General features: G+C 45.7%; 1 protein-coding gene across 3 annotated transcripts in view; it reads right to left on the reverse strand.

The window, feature by feature from the left end:
- Positions 1-19486, reverse strand: part of LOC137422079 (phospholipid-transporting ATPase ID) — a 266687-nt gene that overhangs the window by 135602 nt on the left and 111599 nt on the right. For 2 of the 3 annotated variants that reach the window (XM_078772922.1, XM_078772921.1), the window contains 3 exons: positions 13100-13213; positions 12524-12622; positions 7951-8012 (listed from right to left, as the gene is read on the reverse strand). In XM_078772922.1, coding sequence (XP_078629048.1) covers positions 7951-8012; positions 12524-12622; positions 13100-13213 — 275 coding nt within the window. Of the gene's footprint in view, positions 1-3012; positions 3060-7950; positions 8013-12523; positions 12623-13099; positions 13214-19486 lie in introns of those variants that run through there. The other variant, XM_078772923.1, reaches the window with a different exon arrangement.

Here is a 19486-nt window from a genome sequence, read left to right on the forward strand (position 1 = left end):
ATTTTTAGCAAGTTTACCTTCGAGCTGTACAATGTCAGCTTCCAAACAAGTCATTGTTACATTCTTAACATTTGTAATGTTTGCTCTAAACTGTTGACAAAACACCCGAAGGGCTTTCGTATTGTCCCACCAAAGATTAACTGAAGAAAAAGAGGGCTTTCTTTGGATTTGATTAGCCCAGAAAACTTGGAAGGCTTCTTTAAATAGATCATCTTCTAGAAGACTGGTATTAAATTTCCAGTATGCACTTTTATTTATTGACTGAGGAAAATGAAACCCCATGGTTACTAAATGATGGTCTGAGAATACTGACGGAAAATAATCCGGAGAGTCTATAGCGTTTCTAAAAGGTGAGTTTATATACCATCGGTCGAGTCTCGCAAAGGACACTCTTCCTCTGGTGATGCGGCTCCAGGTAAACTGAGGCGGTTCATTGGGGAAAAGTACCCTCCATACATCTAGCAAACCAACCCGAGAAAGGAAAAGGGATAAATCAATACATGATTTGGGATGAGGTTCTGCCGAGTTCCTGTCCATTACAGGTTCAAAGGTACAGTTGAAATCACCCCCGATACACACACATTGGTTTAGATCAACTGTCTGCAGGTGATTAATCACAGACGCAAAGAAAGCTTTCCGTTCTGTACTCTCACTTGGTGCGTACACATTGAATAATGTGAAATGGAAATTATTAACCACCAGTTCAAGAGAGCTGAATCGGCCTTTAACAATCTCCTGGAAGAGGATTGACTCAGGTACTAGCCCTGGTCGAAGTAAGAAAGCAACACCTGCCGAAAAGGAAGACAGGTTGCTAAAAAAGCACTGTCCCCCAAAAACGCGACACCAATCATATCCTACGTTTTGGGTGATGTGCGTTTCCTGCAGTAAAAGTACATCGACATTTTTGCGCCGAAACAAACTTTGCACTTGAGCTTGGCGGTTGGGGTTTGCACCTCCACCGTTAATGTTCAAGGTGCCAAAGGTAATTTGCTTCATTCCTTATCAAAAGGCTTGATTGGGTGTTGCGAAATCTCAAGACCGGCTTTTGTAATAATTTTCCTGAGTCGGTGAAATTGTGACCTTGTTAGTGGAAATTCTTTGCCTTTTCTTGTTATTTCCTTTGCTGATTGAATAAATGAACCTAAATCAGGAAATGTATCCCTGATAACTACATTTCGCTGTCTATAGGTTTCATTCAGAAAAGAGAGTACGAGTTGAGGAGATATCATTGGCTGACTCAACTGAGACTGAGACAACTCGGGCACCTCGTCATCCTCATCAGATTCTGACAAGTCTGACAAGGTCCCTCCAGGATCGAGGATGTCGGCCTCCGTGGTCACTATGGGAATTGTCAGTATCTCTGGGGATTCGCTGGAGAGCTCCACTGTGCGATCCACGATGCCATGGTGATATTTGTGCTCGTCAGAAGTTGAAGCCTCGGTTTCATCCTCTTGTGGAGCACAATCTACCGAATCAATGAGCGACTCGGTAACACAGTTTTGAATCTGCATCGGTAGAGCAGCACTGTGGAGGGATGAGTCAGTCACTGTCTGCTCGTTCACAGTGACTAATGTCAATGATCGTAACGGTTCGTTCGAGGGTTTATCAACGTATTCAGCGTTGCAACTTATTTCACCCATATAGCAATTTGCATCCACAGAGTTGGTACACAAACTTTCAGACATATTATCCTCAATTGCAGCACCCGATTCACTATCCTGTTTTCCAAACCCGATGGAAGCATGAGGAACACATTGAGGTGTGTGTTCAGCTACACTGGCCTTCTCCAATACCACCTTTTTTGGATTACTGGTAGAAAAATTAGCAACCGACGCCCTTCGTTTTTTAGAACCAATAATAGGATCCTCCTCCATTCCTTCACTACATGAGGGAATCGCAGCAAAGGTTGTGCGAGTTGGGGTCGCTTCGGTTTCTGTAACAGGAAGTGAAGTACGATCGTTATCAAGACTCGGGACATGCACATCGATGCTGCTATTGTTCGTCTCACTGCAGGAGGGAACCGCAGGAACCGGTAAACTCACAGGATTAACTCCAGTCGGTTGAATAAGAACACGAGTATTCTTATCCTTTTTACAATCGGTGTCTACGTGACCATTTTCCCCACATTTTGAACACGAAACCTTGGGACAGAAACGTTTAACGTGACCAAAGGCTCCACAGTGAAAGCACGTTAGTGAGGCTGACGAGGCGTACATTTGATACTCCCGATCGTCGGATTTTACTTTAAATGAAATATTTAACCCTGTGTCGTCACCACGATCGGGAAGTACCATGTAAACTTGGCGACGGAAACTCATAACATGTTTTATCCTCTCGTCTCGGCTCTTCAGAGGGATCATGGACATTCTCGACACAGCTGTTCCATAACAAGAAAGGACTGACATCAGTTTGTCGTTTGATATAAATGGTGGTACGTTTGATACGACGATTTTCATCGCTGGAGTATCCATGGGGGACGCTAACATAAAAACACCACCCTCTGTGGTTAAACCTGCACTCACGACGTCGTAAACAAAGTTTTCTTCGGACACGAAAATAACAACTTTTTGATTCATTCGTGAGGCAGCTCGGACATGTTCGCACCCGATTGTTTTCCCCACTGCCAGTACCACATCCTCAGTGAGGACTCCTTCTGGTGGAACACACACAAATGCATGCTTACTCGTTAGACAATCGAACGCCTCTAACCGAGAGCGTGCATTCGCCATACCAGCAAATTAACGCCCCCCACTTGTCAGAACCGGACAAGAAGGTGCCAAACCTAAATAAATCGAACTAAAATAAATGACAAACGTGCATTATAAGCACAGAAAAAGGCTTACAAAGCGCCGTCAAAGCCTGTAGGCCGCACCCAAAATGGGCCCGCTCCCAATCCTCTCTCTCTCGAAGACAAAGGTGTAGAACTGATGAAAACAAAACGCTAAAGCACACAGGATGGAAAAGGAGAGGTAGGGGACGGCAGGAGAGGAGAAAATCACACAAAGGACTCACCACAACACAGAACAGTTGCTCACAGCAGCCATGACGCCACTCCCAACACAAACGGCCTGCAGGGGGGCGAGAGAGAGAGAGAGAGAGACAGAGACAGAGACAGAGAGAGAGAGAGAGACATGCAGACAGAGAAATGGACAGACAGACAGACAGACACACACACAGAGCAGCACTTTGTGAAAAGGCAAGTGCTTCAAAATGTTATAAATTTTAATTTACCTTTTTCCCATTTTGTAAACTTAGTAAAAAAAACGCTGCCAGGTGCCTCCAGTTTAATACACAAGTTGAAAAACCAATGCATTTTCAGTTTCTTGTAAGGACAATAATTAAACTCTGCACCTGAAAGGGTATTTGTCGATATTAATTCGCACAACAGTAACTTTGCTTTGGAGCTCATGCCACAGAAAACCAAATTCCAATGGAATGTTACATCGACAGCGTGTGAGTGAACCAACAAACAAGATTTTTACCTTTAAAACGCACAATCTATAAAACTGCAATACTTTACCTCTAGACAGCACATCCGGATGGTTTATTTGTGTAAGTGATATGAGTATTACGGTTATTACATTAACAATGGCTACAGAGGTTTTGTTATTTCATAAACGGTGGTTAATACTCGACAAGACACTCACACTCGTGGACACGATTTAACCTCAAAAATCTCATCACGGGCAGGTCCCAAAAGCTGACATAACAAGCACCCAATTGGTTACCAACAAAGGGCAGTACTTCACCAAATGATCAACTTACAAATTAATCAATCACTCCAGGAAGTTTGCAACAACTGGTGAGCAACTGTGGTGGTCACAAAGATACAAAAGAATCCCACAAAAAGGAAAATCATTAAAAAAAAATTTTTTTTTACCCCAACAGTACCTGTATGTACATACTGTGTGTGTATGTATGTGTATGTGTATGTATGTATATATATATATATATATATATATATATATATATATATATATATATATATATATATATATATATATATATATATATACTAGCAGAAGTACCCGGCATTGCCGGGTGGGGGAGGGGAGGGGGAAGAGGAGGGGAGGGGAACGGGGGGGAGGGGAGGAGAGGGGGGGAAGGGAGGAGAGGGGGGAGGGGAAGAGAGGGGGGGAGGGGAGAAGAGGGGGGGAAGTACCCGGCATTCCGTGTATAAACGTGAGGGAGAAGAGGGGGGAGGGGGAGGGGGAGGGGGAGCGGGGAAGGGGAGGAGAGGGGGGGAGGGGGTGGGATGGGAGAGGAGAGGAGTGGGGGAGGGGGAGGGGGAGGGGAAAGAGGGGGGGGGAGGGGGAGGGGGAGGGGGAGGGGAGGGGAGGGGAGGGGGGAGGAGGGGGAAGGGGGAAGGGGGAGGGGAGGGGGAGGGGACGGGGAGGGGGGGAATGGGGAGGGGGAAAAGGGAGGGGGAGGGGGAAAAGGGAGGGGGAGGGGGAAAAGGGAGGAGGAGGGGGAGGGGAGAAGCGGAGGTGTAGGGTGGAGGGGGTAGGGAGGGGGAGGGGAGGGGGAGGGGAGGGGGGAGGGGGAAGGGGGAGGGCCAGTCAACAATGACGTTGCAGTTCTCATGGTCGGAGAGCAGCACAACAATCGCAACATCGTCCTGAATCTTCGCAACAGCACGAAGCGGATTTTGGAGACTCACCGATCCTGTGACGCCCTCCAGTACCGGCGTTGCTGGGTGGGGGAAGGGAGACCCGTACATTCCCAACCTGTACATTCGCCCTCTCGACTCAAGCTCACTCGGACAAAAGCCTCGCACAAATTACACCGTGAAGGCCCAATGGCCATGTCTATGCCACAAATCAAGTACGTGAGCGAGTCGGTGCACTGAATTGAAAATATATAGAACGCTCATACTCCGTGAAAAGCGAAGCCAACTGGCGGCGGGCATGGAACATCACGTGATCACTCTGAGCGAATCAGCGCGCTGCTCTGCCACCGGTCAGAATCCGTGTATAATATTCCTCGCTGTAAAAAAATCTATGTGAAACATGCTACTATCTATGCTAAATCATGCTAAATCATGCTAAATGCTAATCATGCTAAAATCTATGCTACTTGCTGTGAGTTTATGGCGGGAAGGAACATCACGTGATCGCGTCACGAACATCATTCGTGATCACGTCATCACATGATCGTGATCGTCATCAATGAGCGCGAATGAGCGAATGAGCGCGCTGCTCTGCCACCGATTCAGATTCCGTGTATAATATTCCTCGCTGAAAAAAAATATGGATCTAAAGATGAAAGAAAAAAAAACCTATGTGGTGTGAATGGCAATGTTCCTCGCTGAAATGTGAAAAAACGCAATCGCTTTTCGCTCTGAAATACGTGCGAACGCGTAACTGAGTTAATGGCGGCAAGGAACATCACGTGATCGCTCGGAGCGAATCAGCGCGCTGCTCTGCCACCGGTCAGATTCCGTGCATAATATTCCTCGCTGAAATGCGCTGAGGTAAAAATATGGTAAAAAAATATTATGAAATAAATTTCCTATCCCCCACAAGTAACCCGGTGTAGTAATCGAAAACCGATTCAAAATGGCCCCTCGCTACGACTTTCCACGATCGCATTTTATTTTCACCACTTCAAATCGACCGATTTTTACCAAATAAAATACCGCACTCGATGCACGGATGTCATGTTTGCGGCAGAAATTGAAACAGATTCTAATTTGGAAATAAAATGAAGGCGTGCACAATGAAACAAAATCTCCTCAGAATCGAAAGTCGTGCCGTGGTGACGTCACTGCGTTTCAGCCTTAAAAACTCAATTTTATATAACTCCATATTTTGAATAACTCGGTCAATTTTTGCCCAATCTTCGCCAAATAAAGGTCCCCGTTACCTACAGATACCCCTCTACCCTCCTAGGGGCGAAGTCAGGATGAATTTCGTAGGAAGGGGAAGGGGTCCCTACTCGCTGATAATATTCCTCGCTGAAAAAAAATATGGATCTAAAGATGAAAGAAAAAAAAACCTATGTGGTGTGAATGGCAATGTTCCTCGCTGAAATGTGAAAAAACGCAATCGCTCTGAAATACGTGCGAACGCGTAACTGGGTTAATGGCGGCAAGGAACATCATGTGATCGCTCTGAGCGAATCAGCGCGCTGCTCTGCCACCGGTCAGATTCCGGTCATAATATTCCTCGCTGAAATGCGCTGAGGTAAAAATATGGTAAAAAAATATTATGAAATAAATTTTTAGGTCGGCCATGTTCTTCCCAGGCTCAATGGCCATGTCTGTGCCAAATATCAAGTGCGTGAGCCTCTCCGTTTAGGAGTCTATCGGTAACATTACACACACACACACACACACACACACACACACAAACTGTGTTATATATATATATAGATATATATATAATACAGAAAGGAAACGCACACTGGGATTTGTAAATCTGTAAATCTTTGCCGCAGTGCAAGGTCTTTTGCACTCTGAAGCAGGTTCTCCTCAAGGATTTGTCTGTATTTGGTTCCATTCATTGTTCCCTCTATCCTAACAGGTCAATTTATAGGTATATTGACCTTACAGGTCAATTTATAGGTAGTAGGTTGGAGACAGCAACTGTCCAGAGTGGTACTACCATCCTGACTTAGGAGAGTTAAAGTGGTGCCCGGAACCATCTTACACTCTCCGTGCCAGGATTGCTAGTCTTACTTTCTCACTCAAACTAAAGACAGCTACCAGGCTACCTTCAATCTCTCTTTCTTGCAAACAAACATCATACACTTTTCTTCTCTTTTGTTTAAGGCCTGGCCTCAATGAGGGCTATACAGTGTGCCTGGAGCCTCCAACACAATTTTTTTTTAAAGTCTCCCAGTCCCTGCCGCTGAAAATCATCCCCATAGCATGATGCTGCAACCACAATGCTTCACGGTAGTGATGGTGTTCGATGGGTGATGAGCTATGCTCTGTTTCCGACAGAAGTAGTGTTTTGCATTCAGGCCAAAGAGTTCAATTTTCATCTCATCAGACAACAGAATATGTTGCCTCATGCTCGCAGAGTCCTTCTCGTGCGTTTTTGCACACTCCAGGTGTGCTGTCATGTGCCTTTTTCTCAGGAGTGGCTTCCATCTGGCTACTCTCCCATAAAGCCTAGATTTGTGAAGGGCTACAGAGAATGTTGTCCTTCCGGCAGGTTCTCCCAACTCAGCCAAGGAACTCTGTAGTTCTGTCAGACTGGTCATTGGGTTCTTGGTCACTTCCCTGACCAAGGTCCTTCTTGCCCAGTTGGTCAGTTTCCTCGGATGACCAGCTGTAGAAAGAGTCTGGGTAGTTCCATATTCTTTACATTTCCTAAAGTTGGAGCTCACTGTGCTCTTGGGAACTTTTAACACTCTAGAAATTGTTTTATACCCTTCCCCTGATCTATGCATCCCCACAATTCTATCATAGAGTTCCACGGACAGTTCCTTGGACCTCATGGTAGAGTTTCTGCTCTGACATGCTCTCTCAACTATGTGACCTTATATAGAAAGGTGTGTTTCTTTTTAAATCATGTCCAATCAATTGAAATGGCCACAGGTGGAAAAGAAAGCTAAACTCCAATCAAGTAGAGACATCTCAAGGATGATCAAAGGAAAATGTATGCACCTGAGCTCAATTTGGAGTGTCATAGCAAAGGGGTTGAATACTTACTGACTCAAGATATGTCAGCTTTTCATTTTAAATACATTTGGATTGGCGTGTGTGTGGAAAAATTCCACTTTAACATTAAGGGGTATTATGTGTAGATCAATGACAAAAAAATGTCAATGTAATCCATTTTAAATGCAGGCTGTAACAACAAAATGTGAAAAAAGTCAAGGGGTGTGAATACTTTCTGAAGGCCCTGTATATACATACTAAGTATGAAAAAAGCACAGTTGAAAAATCACACAAATCGTAAGGACCAGGTTTGACTATCTGAAGGGTCAATGTAAACTTACTTGTTATTGATGAGTACTTGAGACTGCCTATTGTTAACCTGGTTGTCACTTCGATGGCGAAACTGGAAAACAAGAATAATAAAAGAGGTGAATATAAATACAATGTGTGTCCCACTCTATGAAGATGTTATTATTATTACAGCTCAAATTATTACAGCTCTCGAATTATTTTCAAATTATTTCCAAGGAATCAAATTATTATTACAGCTCTCGAAGCTGTCCATGTGCTCACGCTTTCGAAGCTAAGTGATATTTCTCAATTGTGTTTTTGTCGAGACTGTATCTATCTTTCGGTGTATGTACCTACAGCGTATCTTTTGGAAAATTTTCGGTGCTAATTTTTCGTTCATGTATACACAATCGTCGGTTAATGGTATCGAGTATTCTGCGGCCTAGTACTCGTAGGCTTAGACTACCGTACCGTCTCAGACCTTGTGGTTTGTTTTTCTCTCAGCGATTCGTCGAATGCGCTGAAATTATTTTCGTTCTCTGTTTCGTACCAGTCGTTCACCCCGTACCTCCTTGTTTAATATCTGTACTCACAAAAAAAAAAAAAAAAAAAAACCCAAAAAAATATTTCCTTCCCAGGTCTTATTCGTTTATTTGTTGTTCTTTTTGTTCGTTCGTTCTTCGTTCGCGATCACGCGGTTAGAAATGTATAATCTCTCCCCTGAACAACTATTTTCTCTCATATATTATAACACCCTTTTCTTCTTTTCCTACAAAAGGATGCTTTCGTCTTGCTCACCAAATCTATTCATTCCAAAAAATATATATAATACCATCTCTTACAGTTCCTCCTTTCTACATTCCATAAACTATCCAGAACTCCATCCCTCCTCCAGTGTCCTCAAACGTATTTTTGACTCGAAGGTCTCAAACTCATTTTGCAAAAAATGTTCGTTTCCCATGAATCGTACACTTTTCAAAATCCAATCTCACCCCTCCCCTCCAAATCCTCCCCATCACCCATCCCTTTCAAATCTCCCCCCTTGCCCCTTCCCTCCCCTCCCTCCTAAACTCCCCCCACACCCCTCCCCTCCGAGACTCTCCCTCGCTCCTCCCCTCCTAGACTCCCCTCTCACCCCTCCTCCTCAAAGCATCCTCCCTGCTTCTTCCTCCTTCCAACTTTCACCTTCATCTCCCCAAACCTCCTGCCTTGCTCTTCCCCCTCCTCAAATAACACCTCACTGTGCCACACCCAATCTCCATCAAACCTTTTGTCTGCCCCATTCTTCCCTTTCTCCAAGCTATTCTGAAATCTCTGACACACCTTCAACAGCTCTCCCTACCTCTTCCTCCTCTTCCACATCTTACCCTACCCCCCCCCCCCCCCTGTTCTGGACCCGATGCTCCCCCTTCCTCTTCATTAACGGTATGGACCTCAAACATCCGGGGCCTTCGCTCAAACTTGACTGACCTCTCCATACAGGTTGCTTCTGACAAAGCAGATGTGATCTGCTTAACAGAAACTTTCCTCCTTCATGATGTCTCTGATGCCTTGGTATCTCTCCCAGGTTACTCCCTCCTCCGGTATGATAGACCTGAGCCTCGTCCTGGAGGTGGGGTTGCTATCTTTATAAAAAACTCTCTTCCTCACTCGCCCTCCACTGCCCTCTCTCCACCTCACCCCCAGGAATACCTTTGGCTACGGCTTCCCCTTCGCTCCCACCTTTTGTTCATATGTGTGTTGTACCGTCCACCAATCAGCGATGACTCCATCTACATCTCACTGTCTGATAATATGGACCAACTTCTATCTACCCATCCCAACTCTCTCTTCCTCATATGTGGTGATTTCAATTGTCACCATGCCAGTTGGCTGGGTGTGGGTACCTCTCTCACCAGCCATGGCTCTTCAGCAAAGGACTTCTGCGACTCACTGGGACTGACACAATCTGTCAATTTCCCGACCCGGATCTCAGTCAACGGAGCATCTTCTCTTCTGGATTTGGTTATGACAAACTTCCCTGAAAATGTCTGCTGCTCTTCTTCTGCTCCAATCGGCTCATCTGATCATGTGCTTGTCAAAGTGGACATCTCTCTGACCATTCTCAGAGAGCCTCCTCAGCGTCGACGAGTCTGGCATTTCACTCAGGCCAACTGGCACGGTCTTCAAGCAGCCATCAATCATCTGGACTGGTCTCCCATCTCTACCGCCTCTGACATCAACTCATCCTGGGAATTCTTTCAAAGTAAATTGCTCTCTCTCATGCACAGATTTATACCATCTCGTCTTCAGTTGTCATACCCTTCCTCCCGTCCATGGTACACGGAATCTTGTGGTGAGGCTGTTGCCCTGAAACAACTTGCTTTCGTCTCCTGGAAAGCAAATCCAACGGAAGGAAATCTCATTTCCTTTCACAAAGCCCGAAACAAGTGTGTGTCCACCCTCAGGAGAGCCAGGAAACAACATCTCACCATTCTCAAGACCGAACTCTCTTATCTGTCTCCCTCTTCCAAATCCTGGTGGCGTCTGGTCAAATCTGTTTCTGGTGTTTGTTCCCCCTCCATCCCCTCCCTCACCTCAAACGGCTTAACGGCTGACTCCGCACGTGAAAAAGCTGAATGCCTCAACTCTGTGTTTGCCTCTAAATCTTGTGTCCCAAACCCATCCCTCTCTGTACCCACCGTACCCAGTCGTACCCAGCTGCTCCTGGACTCTGTGTCCTTTCCTCCTGACAAGGTGGAAAAGTTTCTGTCAACCCTCGACTCTGATTCTGCAACTGGTCCTGATGGCATCAGCCCACGGGTCCTAAAATCATGTTCTTCTGCTCTTTCACTCCCTCTTTCTGTTCTCTTCACCCTCTCTTTTGCTCAAGGTCATCTGCCATCTGCTTGGAAATCAGCCAACATCACCGCTTTGCACAAAAAAGGTGCAAAAACAGATCCCAGCAACTACAGACCAATCAGCCTTCTCCCAATTATCAGCAAAGTCATGGAATCCATCATTGCTTCAGATATTAAATCTTTCCTCTTCTCCAATGGCTTGATCTCTGATCATCAATTTGGTTTCAGACCTGGTCACTCTACTCTGGACATGCTGCTTCTGCTTTCTCAACAATGGATGGAGGTCCTCAACGCCAAACAGGAAATTAGAGCTGTCTCCCTCGAAATGTCACGTGCCTTCGATACGGTCTGGCACCCCGCTCTGCTCACCAAACGCTCCTCCTTTGGTATCCATGGAAATCTCCACGCATGGCTGGCGGACTTCCTCTCTGGTCGTAGTCAACGTGTGGCCCTGAATGGGTTTCTCTCATCTCCTCTTCCTGTTCAGGCTGGAGTTCCCCAAGGTAGTGTTCTGGGCCCTGTGCTTTTTCTGGTCTTCATCAATGATCTCTCTGACTCTCTTGAAAATCCTCTCTATCTCTTTGCTGACGACTCTACTCTCTGTCGCTCCATTCCTCATCCCTCAGATCGGCAGTCTGCAGCCTCCTCACTCTCTGCAGACCTGGACAAAATCACAGACTGGTCAAACAAGTGGAACATGTCTTTCAATCCTGACAAATCTCACACTCTTACAATGTCTCTCCGAAAGGACCGACTGGACAACCCTCCCATCTACTTTCTCAACAATCCTCTCCAAGAAGTTCTGTCGCTCAAGCTTTTGGGTCTCACTATCTGCCATGATCTTTCTTGGGAAAACCACATTTCCAAGCTGGCCTCCAAAGCCAGTCGCCGACTGGGCATCCTCCGTCGTGCGAAGTCCTTCCTTGGCACACCTGAGCTCCTCACCACATACAAGGCTTTCATCCGCAGCTCAATGGAATACTGTTCCCCCCTCTGGGCTGGTGCTCCTGCCTCACACCTTGCTCGGCTTCACGCTGTTGAGGCCAAAGCTTTCAGAATCATTGGAATCTCCTGCGATGTAGTCAACGCCGAGGGCCTTTCACTCACTCACCGCAGGCAGGTTGGTGGTCTTTCTGTCTTCTACCGACTCCTCTCCGGCCTTGCTCCCCCAGCTCTCTCTGTGCTCTGTCCCCCCAATATTCCTTCAGGTCGCACAAGATCTGCCTGCAACCCTCTTATGGTTAAACTGCCAAAGTCTAGGCTCTCTGCTCACCTTCACTCTTTCATTCCCCTTTTCTCCCGCCTCTGGAACAAACTCCCCCACTCCCTTCAATCTCACTCCTCCCTCCAGGTCTTTAAAACAGCTGTTCACCACCATCTCTTATCTTCCCCCATCGAAAACCTTGATCTTTTCTACCCCCGGTAATTCACCCCAGAGTCCTTGCAGTGTTCATATGTTTTAATCCTCTCCCACCTCCCCCCAAGTCCTCCCGATGTCCCTGCTCTCAAATGTTGTGTTTGTGTCCTTCCCCTTCTTCCCCCTCTCTTTTGTGTCCTCCCCCCTCTCTCCCCATCTTGTCTGCCACTCCCCTTGTTTTTTGTGTTTTGTGTGTCGGTTTGTCTTTTTGTGTGATTAATGTTTGCTCTTTCACGAGCCTCGATCTTGTATACAAAAAAAAAAAAAAAAAAAAAAAAAAAAAAATTCCTCTCCCTGTTCCTTTTACCCCCAAAACGTGTCCTCGATTAACCATGCAATGTTACATCGAATCAATCGTCTGCTCACCAGGTCATCAGATGCATCCTTCACAGCAGTGATGGTGAGAACCAGCACGAGAGGCACAATGGTAGTAAACCATGAGAGCGAAGAGATTTGAGGAATCAACTGTGGACAAACAAAGAACAAATCAAAGGAATTTTATTTTGGCGTGTGTGTGGAAACACAAACTGAGACCCACAGGGACAGTCAGAAACAGTTCTGCGACACTGCTGATTCGAACCATTAGCCTCATACCAGTTAAAACAATTGGTGACCAGTTCCTTCTGGGAGAGAAGTTTGGAAAGAGATGGCAAGGTGCCCAGAGCCCCTGAGGTTGGCCCAAGTTTCCGGCATTGAACTCGTAGAAAGAAGGCAGCACGAGCATGTGCAAAGGCAGATGCCGGATGTTACCACTGCCAATTGCTCATTTTCCACTACTCACTGCTCAACCTACCAACAAGTGGGATCCTTAATTGTGATAGAATATCCGTCATTTGACGCACTTCTTACTGCTGCAATGAAACAAATTATGTACAAATAAAAAAAAGAAAGCGAAACTTGTCAAAACATGCCCTCACGCAGTGGTGTATTTGTGAGGCATACCTGTAGAATAAGCAGGAAGAGAAAATACGCATTGGCGACACGCTGGAACTGTTCAAACAGGTTGACGGGCAGGAACGATACGACGTTGTACTTAGACGTTTTGATACGGTTGTGCTGCAGGAGAAAACACACAGTTGGCAGGCGACCTTGTCTGGCTGAATGGAAGCACAATTGTTTTTTAAAATGTACATGCCAGGTATTGGCACACAAGGTGAAAAATGAAATAAAATAACGTACAATTTTAAAATCACATCAGCGTTAGCAACACTTTACATGAGTAATACGAGAATGCTTCAACTTCCAAAAACTTCTGCATACATACAAGTATTTATGCCTCATTGTACAAAGTACAGAGCTGTGGACACACAATCGTGTCGGCTGCAAACAAAATGCCACAATGCCAAAAGAAAACACAAAGCAGATGTTTCTCACTGTTCCGAAATCCCTGCATTGTGAGAAAAAGGTGAGCTCAGACAAATCGTTGACATATTGTTGCGGTTTTAGAACCCCTCACTTTGTAAATACTTGTAAATAATATTCCATCATTTAAAAGGGTTAAAGGTTGCACCCATAGTTAGGCCACAGCAACACGTAGGACACCATAGGACTTTCAGTTATTTCCTTAGTATGTGTTTCAGATAAGGCTGTGTTCCCAATAGTTGAATCTGCGTTGCATTAATCAAATAAGATAGGCCCCATTCTGGCCATTTTGCCAACCTCTCTCTCCCAATTCTGTTACACGCCTCTGCCAGCCGCAGCCGCCTCAGCGTTTGCTCAGGCGACGCCATTACGCACGCGGTCAAGCTTGGAGAAGAAGGGGGCGGAGCGCCAAGAACGAGGCGTGGCCCTGTCAACGAGCCGTCAAGGGCGGAGCCGGTGAGCCCTCGCTAACCAACCAGGGCTGAGGTGAGCTCACTGGCGGGCATGGCTCTATGAAGCGCGGATTGATCTATAAGCGCACTATATAAGCGCACGCGCCAAGCCCCATCATGGACTGCGCCGGGGGATGCTGATTGTAAAGGACTGCGCGGAGGTCGGGCGAGCGAGCACATTGTTTCGGAATGGATCGCGTGAGGGAACTCCATTGTTAACGGACTGATCCAGGAGCGCTCCATTTGATACGAACTGCCTGTTTGATACGGGCATTGATTGATCGGGAGAGAGAGCGCGTTTGGCACGCTATACGTACGCAGCATTCCAGCCCCTCGCATATGTAAGGTCCAGTCGCGCGCCAACGACACGCGAAGCTGCCTGCCGTTTTTCGCCCGCGGACCCGGAGCCTGGACGGAGTCGACCTGCCTGGACCCATCTGCCTGGACCTTCCTCCCCTACCAGCTACCATCCCGTGTGAGTCTGTCTGTTTGTCCTGGGGTCGTAATAAGTTAAGACTGTATAGATAAGCTTGCCCTGTGTCCTTTTGTTTCTTCTTCTTCTTGTACATGCTTTCGTTTCCTCTTCTTTTGCTTGTAAATAATTAATAAACCCACTCTTTGTTCTTCCCTTACTCTGGTTTCCTCTTATTCGATCGCCTCTGTCCTTTCTCTCAATTGAGTACCTGTGGCACGATTTGGAAACCGCTCAGGATCGGGTTTAGTCATTTGTTAACGGCTCGGATCGCGGATTCCTAACCGCTCGGCAATATTCCATCTTATCCGTGGTTTGAGCGGGAGTTATTTCCCTGCTCGCGGTCGGGGTTAGTAAGTAGGTATTTGGGACTTCATTGACCAATCACCCGAGCTGATTCCGACCGGGAGGAGCGTCATAATTTCCAGGATTGTGGGACGGCCAGCTTAAAAGACAGGGGGATTAATCCCCCCCCCCCCCCCTTGATAAGGGGAGCGCCGACCCCCGAATCCGCAACAATATCATTCCTGCAAAATGAGACGGAAAATGATCATTCATTAAAAATGGTGGATGGAAGACGACGCCGTGCATTACACAGATCAATTTGCTTTCCGAGTCGACATCGACGCGCAGTCGCGCACTCCTTCATCCACTTACATTACCAGGCAATGCCACTTGTTGGTACTCTAACGTAGTCTTACATGGATGTTCAACTCCAACATGTTCACGCCTCAAAAGATAAATGTGCTGAACGCTCGGATACCTTGATGTCGAGATTCGTGCAAACTTGGAATTGCATTTTGTCTGTCCCGTTTTACCTTTTACTCTCATTAGTGGCTAAAGCTTTGCCCTTTATCAGCTCGAGTTATAGACGCGGTACCTACGTACGCACAATTGCATTCCGCATTGGCACCAATCAAATAGGTAATTGGAAATCCTCTCTGTAGCATTTCATGGAGGCTCTGTACAATCATAAAATGGCAAAAACATCCAGAAATTGTTCATTATATTCTACTCATCACGACTACCTTTTCACCTTTGTTCTTCTGTCCCTTTGTCCATTCTAACCTACTAGCGTTTACTCAATTCATGCTGTCTAAACTTTTAAATCGCGTTTACATAGATGTCCCTCGGGTCCTGACAAATGACATATAGCAGGTTATGCTTGTCAAATCATAATACACTAAGTACATACCATTTTACCCGACGTACCGAGAATGGGTCTGCTTTCAGTGCAAACTACAAGCCATGTGATCTGGCGTATCGCCACCACCCCTTTGAGCCTCCGTCTGGCCGTGCATTCAACATTTCCATTCTTGGCTCGGTGGCAAATTTTGTGTCTGGCCAAAGTAAGGATCACTTCCTGCAGAAATCAACTTAGCCAATGAGCTGCTTGCAAGCTTCTTCCACCAATGGGTAAAGGCCTTATATTAGGCACATAGAGTTTGAATTGTTTAAAAGAAAAGAGCTTTCAATCAATGTGCAATCAGTATGACGTCACAAGAACAGTTTATGTCTTTTATCCATCAAGCCATATCCGAAACGTCAAGAAATGTATGTTCCATGAAACTCCTTCTAAATAAAGGCAGAATTTAAAAACTCCCTGATGAATCTCATGCAAACTGGGCCAGGCCAGGCCTATTTAATTGGTGCACAATGCCGAAATATAATTGTGTGTACATAGGTACCATGTCAATACCTCGAGCTGATAAAAGGCAACACTTTAGGCACTAATCAGAGTAAAAGGTAAAACGGGACAGATGAAATAGCAGAGCAGTTAAGAGGAAGCATCGTTCATTTTTTCAGGAAAGCACCAAATTTGGCACAGATGTAGTATGGACCTATACAATTGTTTTCCTGAGGGGCGCCCAAAAATTCAGAACCCTTGGTGGCCGCCATATTGAATTTCAACATGACCGCCCTCCGTGACCTATTTCTCTCAATAACTTCTATACTATGAGTGGTCTTGGTCTTGTATTGTGGTCTTGGTAATAGCACACTACTTTACCTACCAGTCACACGGTGTGGAGGAACTCTGGATTGCCATTGGCACTGGTAAAAGCTACCGCTACCTTGCCATCCATAAAATTGCCACCGGCCTTGGCCGCAGGAAGTCCGAGTCTTTGCCATTATTTCATGCCTTCACTGGCTGCGACACAGTGTCATTTTTTGCCCAAATTGGGAAAAAGACAGCCTGGAAGGCTTGGGAGGCATACCCCAGCATCACGCAGACCTTTCATGCTCTCGCTTATAGGCCATCTGTGGATGCTATTACTATGGAACTACAGAGCATAGAAAGATATGTTGCCATCCTCTATGACCGGACTACCGAGATAAAGACAGTGAATGACATGCGCCGACACTTGTTCACGAAGAAGGCAAGAACAATTGATCACATTCCCCCAATAGCAGATGCCTTCGAACAACACCTAAAACGTGCATGTTTTCAGGCTGGACACGTATGGAGTCAGGCACTTGTGCCCTACCTAGAACTTCCATCACCAGCTGATTGGGGCTGGATAAAAACAGGGACTTCTTGAACACCAATTTGGACCACAATACCACTGATACAGGAGGCATGTTCAGAGCTTACAAGCTGCCGTTGTAAGTCGGCCTGTAAGTTGTAAATACAACTGTAAATGCTCCAGGGCAAATCTGCCCTGCACATCACTGTGTGACTGCGATGGACAGTGCTTGTAGTACTGCATGTCTGTGCGAGAGCCTCCACCTTTCAAGTGCCCACAATATTTTAAGTTAAAACTGCAACTGTGTGTAACTTTGATTAATTAATACCATTCCATTGTTATCAGAGACCAATAAAACAATGTGTATCACTTGGAATTGAAATTTTACCTAAAATACTATGAGAGATTCAAGGAAAATGGAAACACCATGGCGGCCATCTTGAAATTAAAGATGATGGATGCCAATCTTTATGCAATTGATCCCATTGGATTCAGAGACCATGAAAACATGGGGTAAGACACTGGAACTGTGGTGTTATCGCTCATAGTATAGAAGTTATTGAGGGAAATAGGTCACAGAGGGCGGTCATGTTGAAATTCAATATGGCGGCCAGCAGGGGTTCTGAATTTTTGGGCGCCCCTCAGGAAAACAATTGTATAGGTCCATACTACATCAGTGCCAAATTTGGTGCTTTCCTGAAAAAATGAACGATACGCCCTATTTTTCGGGTCTTAACTGCCGAAGTAAACTGGGTTTCCCACTTTCCAAGTGCCAAAGGTACGAGTATGGAAGCCCTCTAACTCATGCGATAGTGATGTGCTGCATCCTACCAACATATCAAATGACTCCAAAGACATTTGAAACATATCGAAAAAAATTACATGAAGCAAAGTACACAAGATGGGAAGAAAAAATAATTTAAAAAATAATAAAATCGTTTTGTCTTCGGTGAAGAAAGAACCCACTTTGCCAGCAGGTAATGATACCACTTCCTGTAAGCAAACATCGTCGATCCAGTGGCATGCGGATTGGGCTCCAGTCAACAGATGTAGTATTTGGTACCCGGAGCCACAGGTTTCACCCACAGGTTTTTCACTTCATGAGACTTTCGCTGAAAGGTTCAAAAATAAGTGGAAGGTTCAGAGAGTATCCTCATCAATGACACTCGTTTTCTTACAAGCTGGGCATCGGCCAAACGGCTGCTTATTCACCTTCATCTTTCTTTCCTCGACATATCCTGATTATTTTTGGCAAATAAATCCTGCATTGCACGACACAAGGGTAATGTGTTCACCTTCACAAATATCTGTAAGAACGTGCGGTGACAAAATGTTGACATGTTTTCCAGCAACGACAGTTGACAATTCCAGGAACAACAATTCCAAGAACGAGGGAGTTAGGATAGGTACCGAACTGACAATAAACAACATCACAATCTTGGAATGTTCAGACGAGGGTGGTTCCTGACAATGTAGGGAAAGTACAAGGCCACCAGAACAAGGCGAGCGCACGCACTTCAAGGTTAACTAGTTCACCCCATCTTGCATTAAACGTTTCCATCCATTAACTCGACTCTGGTACACTGATGTGCGTGCTCAACTCGAATCGTCCTCCTGGAAGGCAAACCCTATCGATTGTAACCTGCCGTCTCTCCGCCAAGCTCGGAAACCCGTCTTTGCACCTGATGCAGTGCCCGCAGTAGTTAGAGCAGTAATTTGCTCCAGGTGTCGGTGATAACTCGCCTAGTATTCGCAGAGGACACCGTGGGATCTACAATGTCCTCTAACTAAGGTCCACAGGCAGGCCTTCCATTCTCAATGTCCATCTGAGGAACGGAAGCAAAATAATTCAATCTTGGTTTCGTCAGACCACAGAATCTTGTTTCTCACAGTCTTTGGGTCCTTTAGGTGCTTTTTTGCAAACTCCAGCGGGCTTTCATGTGTCTTTCACCAAGGAGAGGCTTCCGTCTGGCCACTTTGCCATAAATCCCAGTTCGGTGGAGTGTTGCAGTGATGGTTGTCCTTCTGGAAGTTTCCCCCATCTCCACACAGGATCTCTGGAGCTCAGTCAGGGACCATCGGGTTCTTGGTCACCTCTCTTACCAAGGCCCTTCTCCTCGGATTGCTCAGTTTGGCCGGGCGGCCAGCTCTAGGAAGAGTCCTGGTTGTTCCAAACTTCTTCCATTTAAGAATTATGGAGGCCACTGTGCTCTTGGGAACCTTCAATGCAGCAGAGATTTTTTTATGGGCTTCCCCAGATCTGTACATCGACACAATCCTGTCTGAGCTCTGTACGCAGTTCCTTCGACCTCATGGCTTGGTTTTTGCTCTGATATGCGTTGTCAGCTGTGAGACCTTATATAGACAGGTGTGTGCCTTTCCAAATCATGTCCAATCAATTGAATTTACCACAGGTGGACTCCAATCAAGGTGTAGAAACATCTCAAAGATGATCAAGAGAAATGGGAGGCACCTGAGCTCAATTTCAAGTGTCATAGCAAAGGGTATGAATACTTATGTCAATGTGATATTTCAGTTTTTTCTTTTTAATAAATTTGCAAAACTTTCTAAAACCCTG

Source organism: Myxine glutinosa, chromosome 2, assembly GCF_964187855.1.
Source record: "Myxine glutinosa chromosome 2, kmMyxGlut1.1, whole genome shotgun sequence".
Lineage (NCBI taxonomy): Eukaryota > Metazoa > Chordata > Myxini > Myxiniformes > Myxinidae > Myxine > Myxine glutinosa.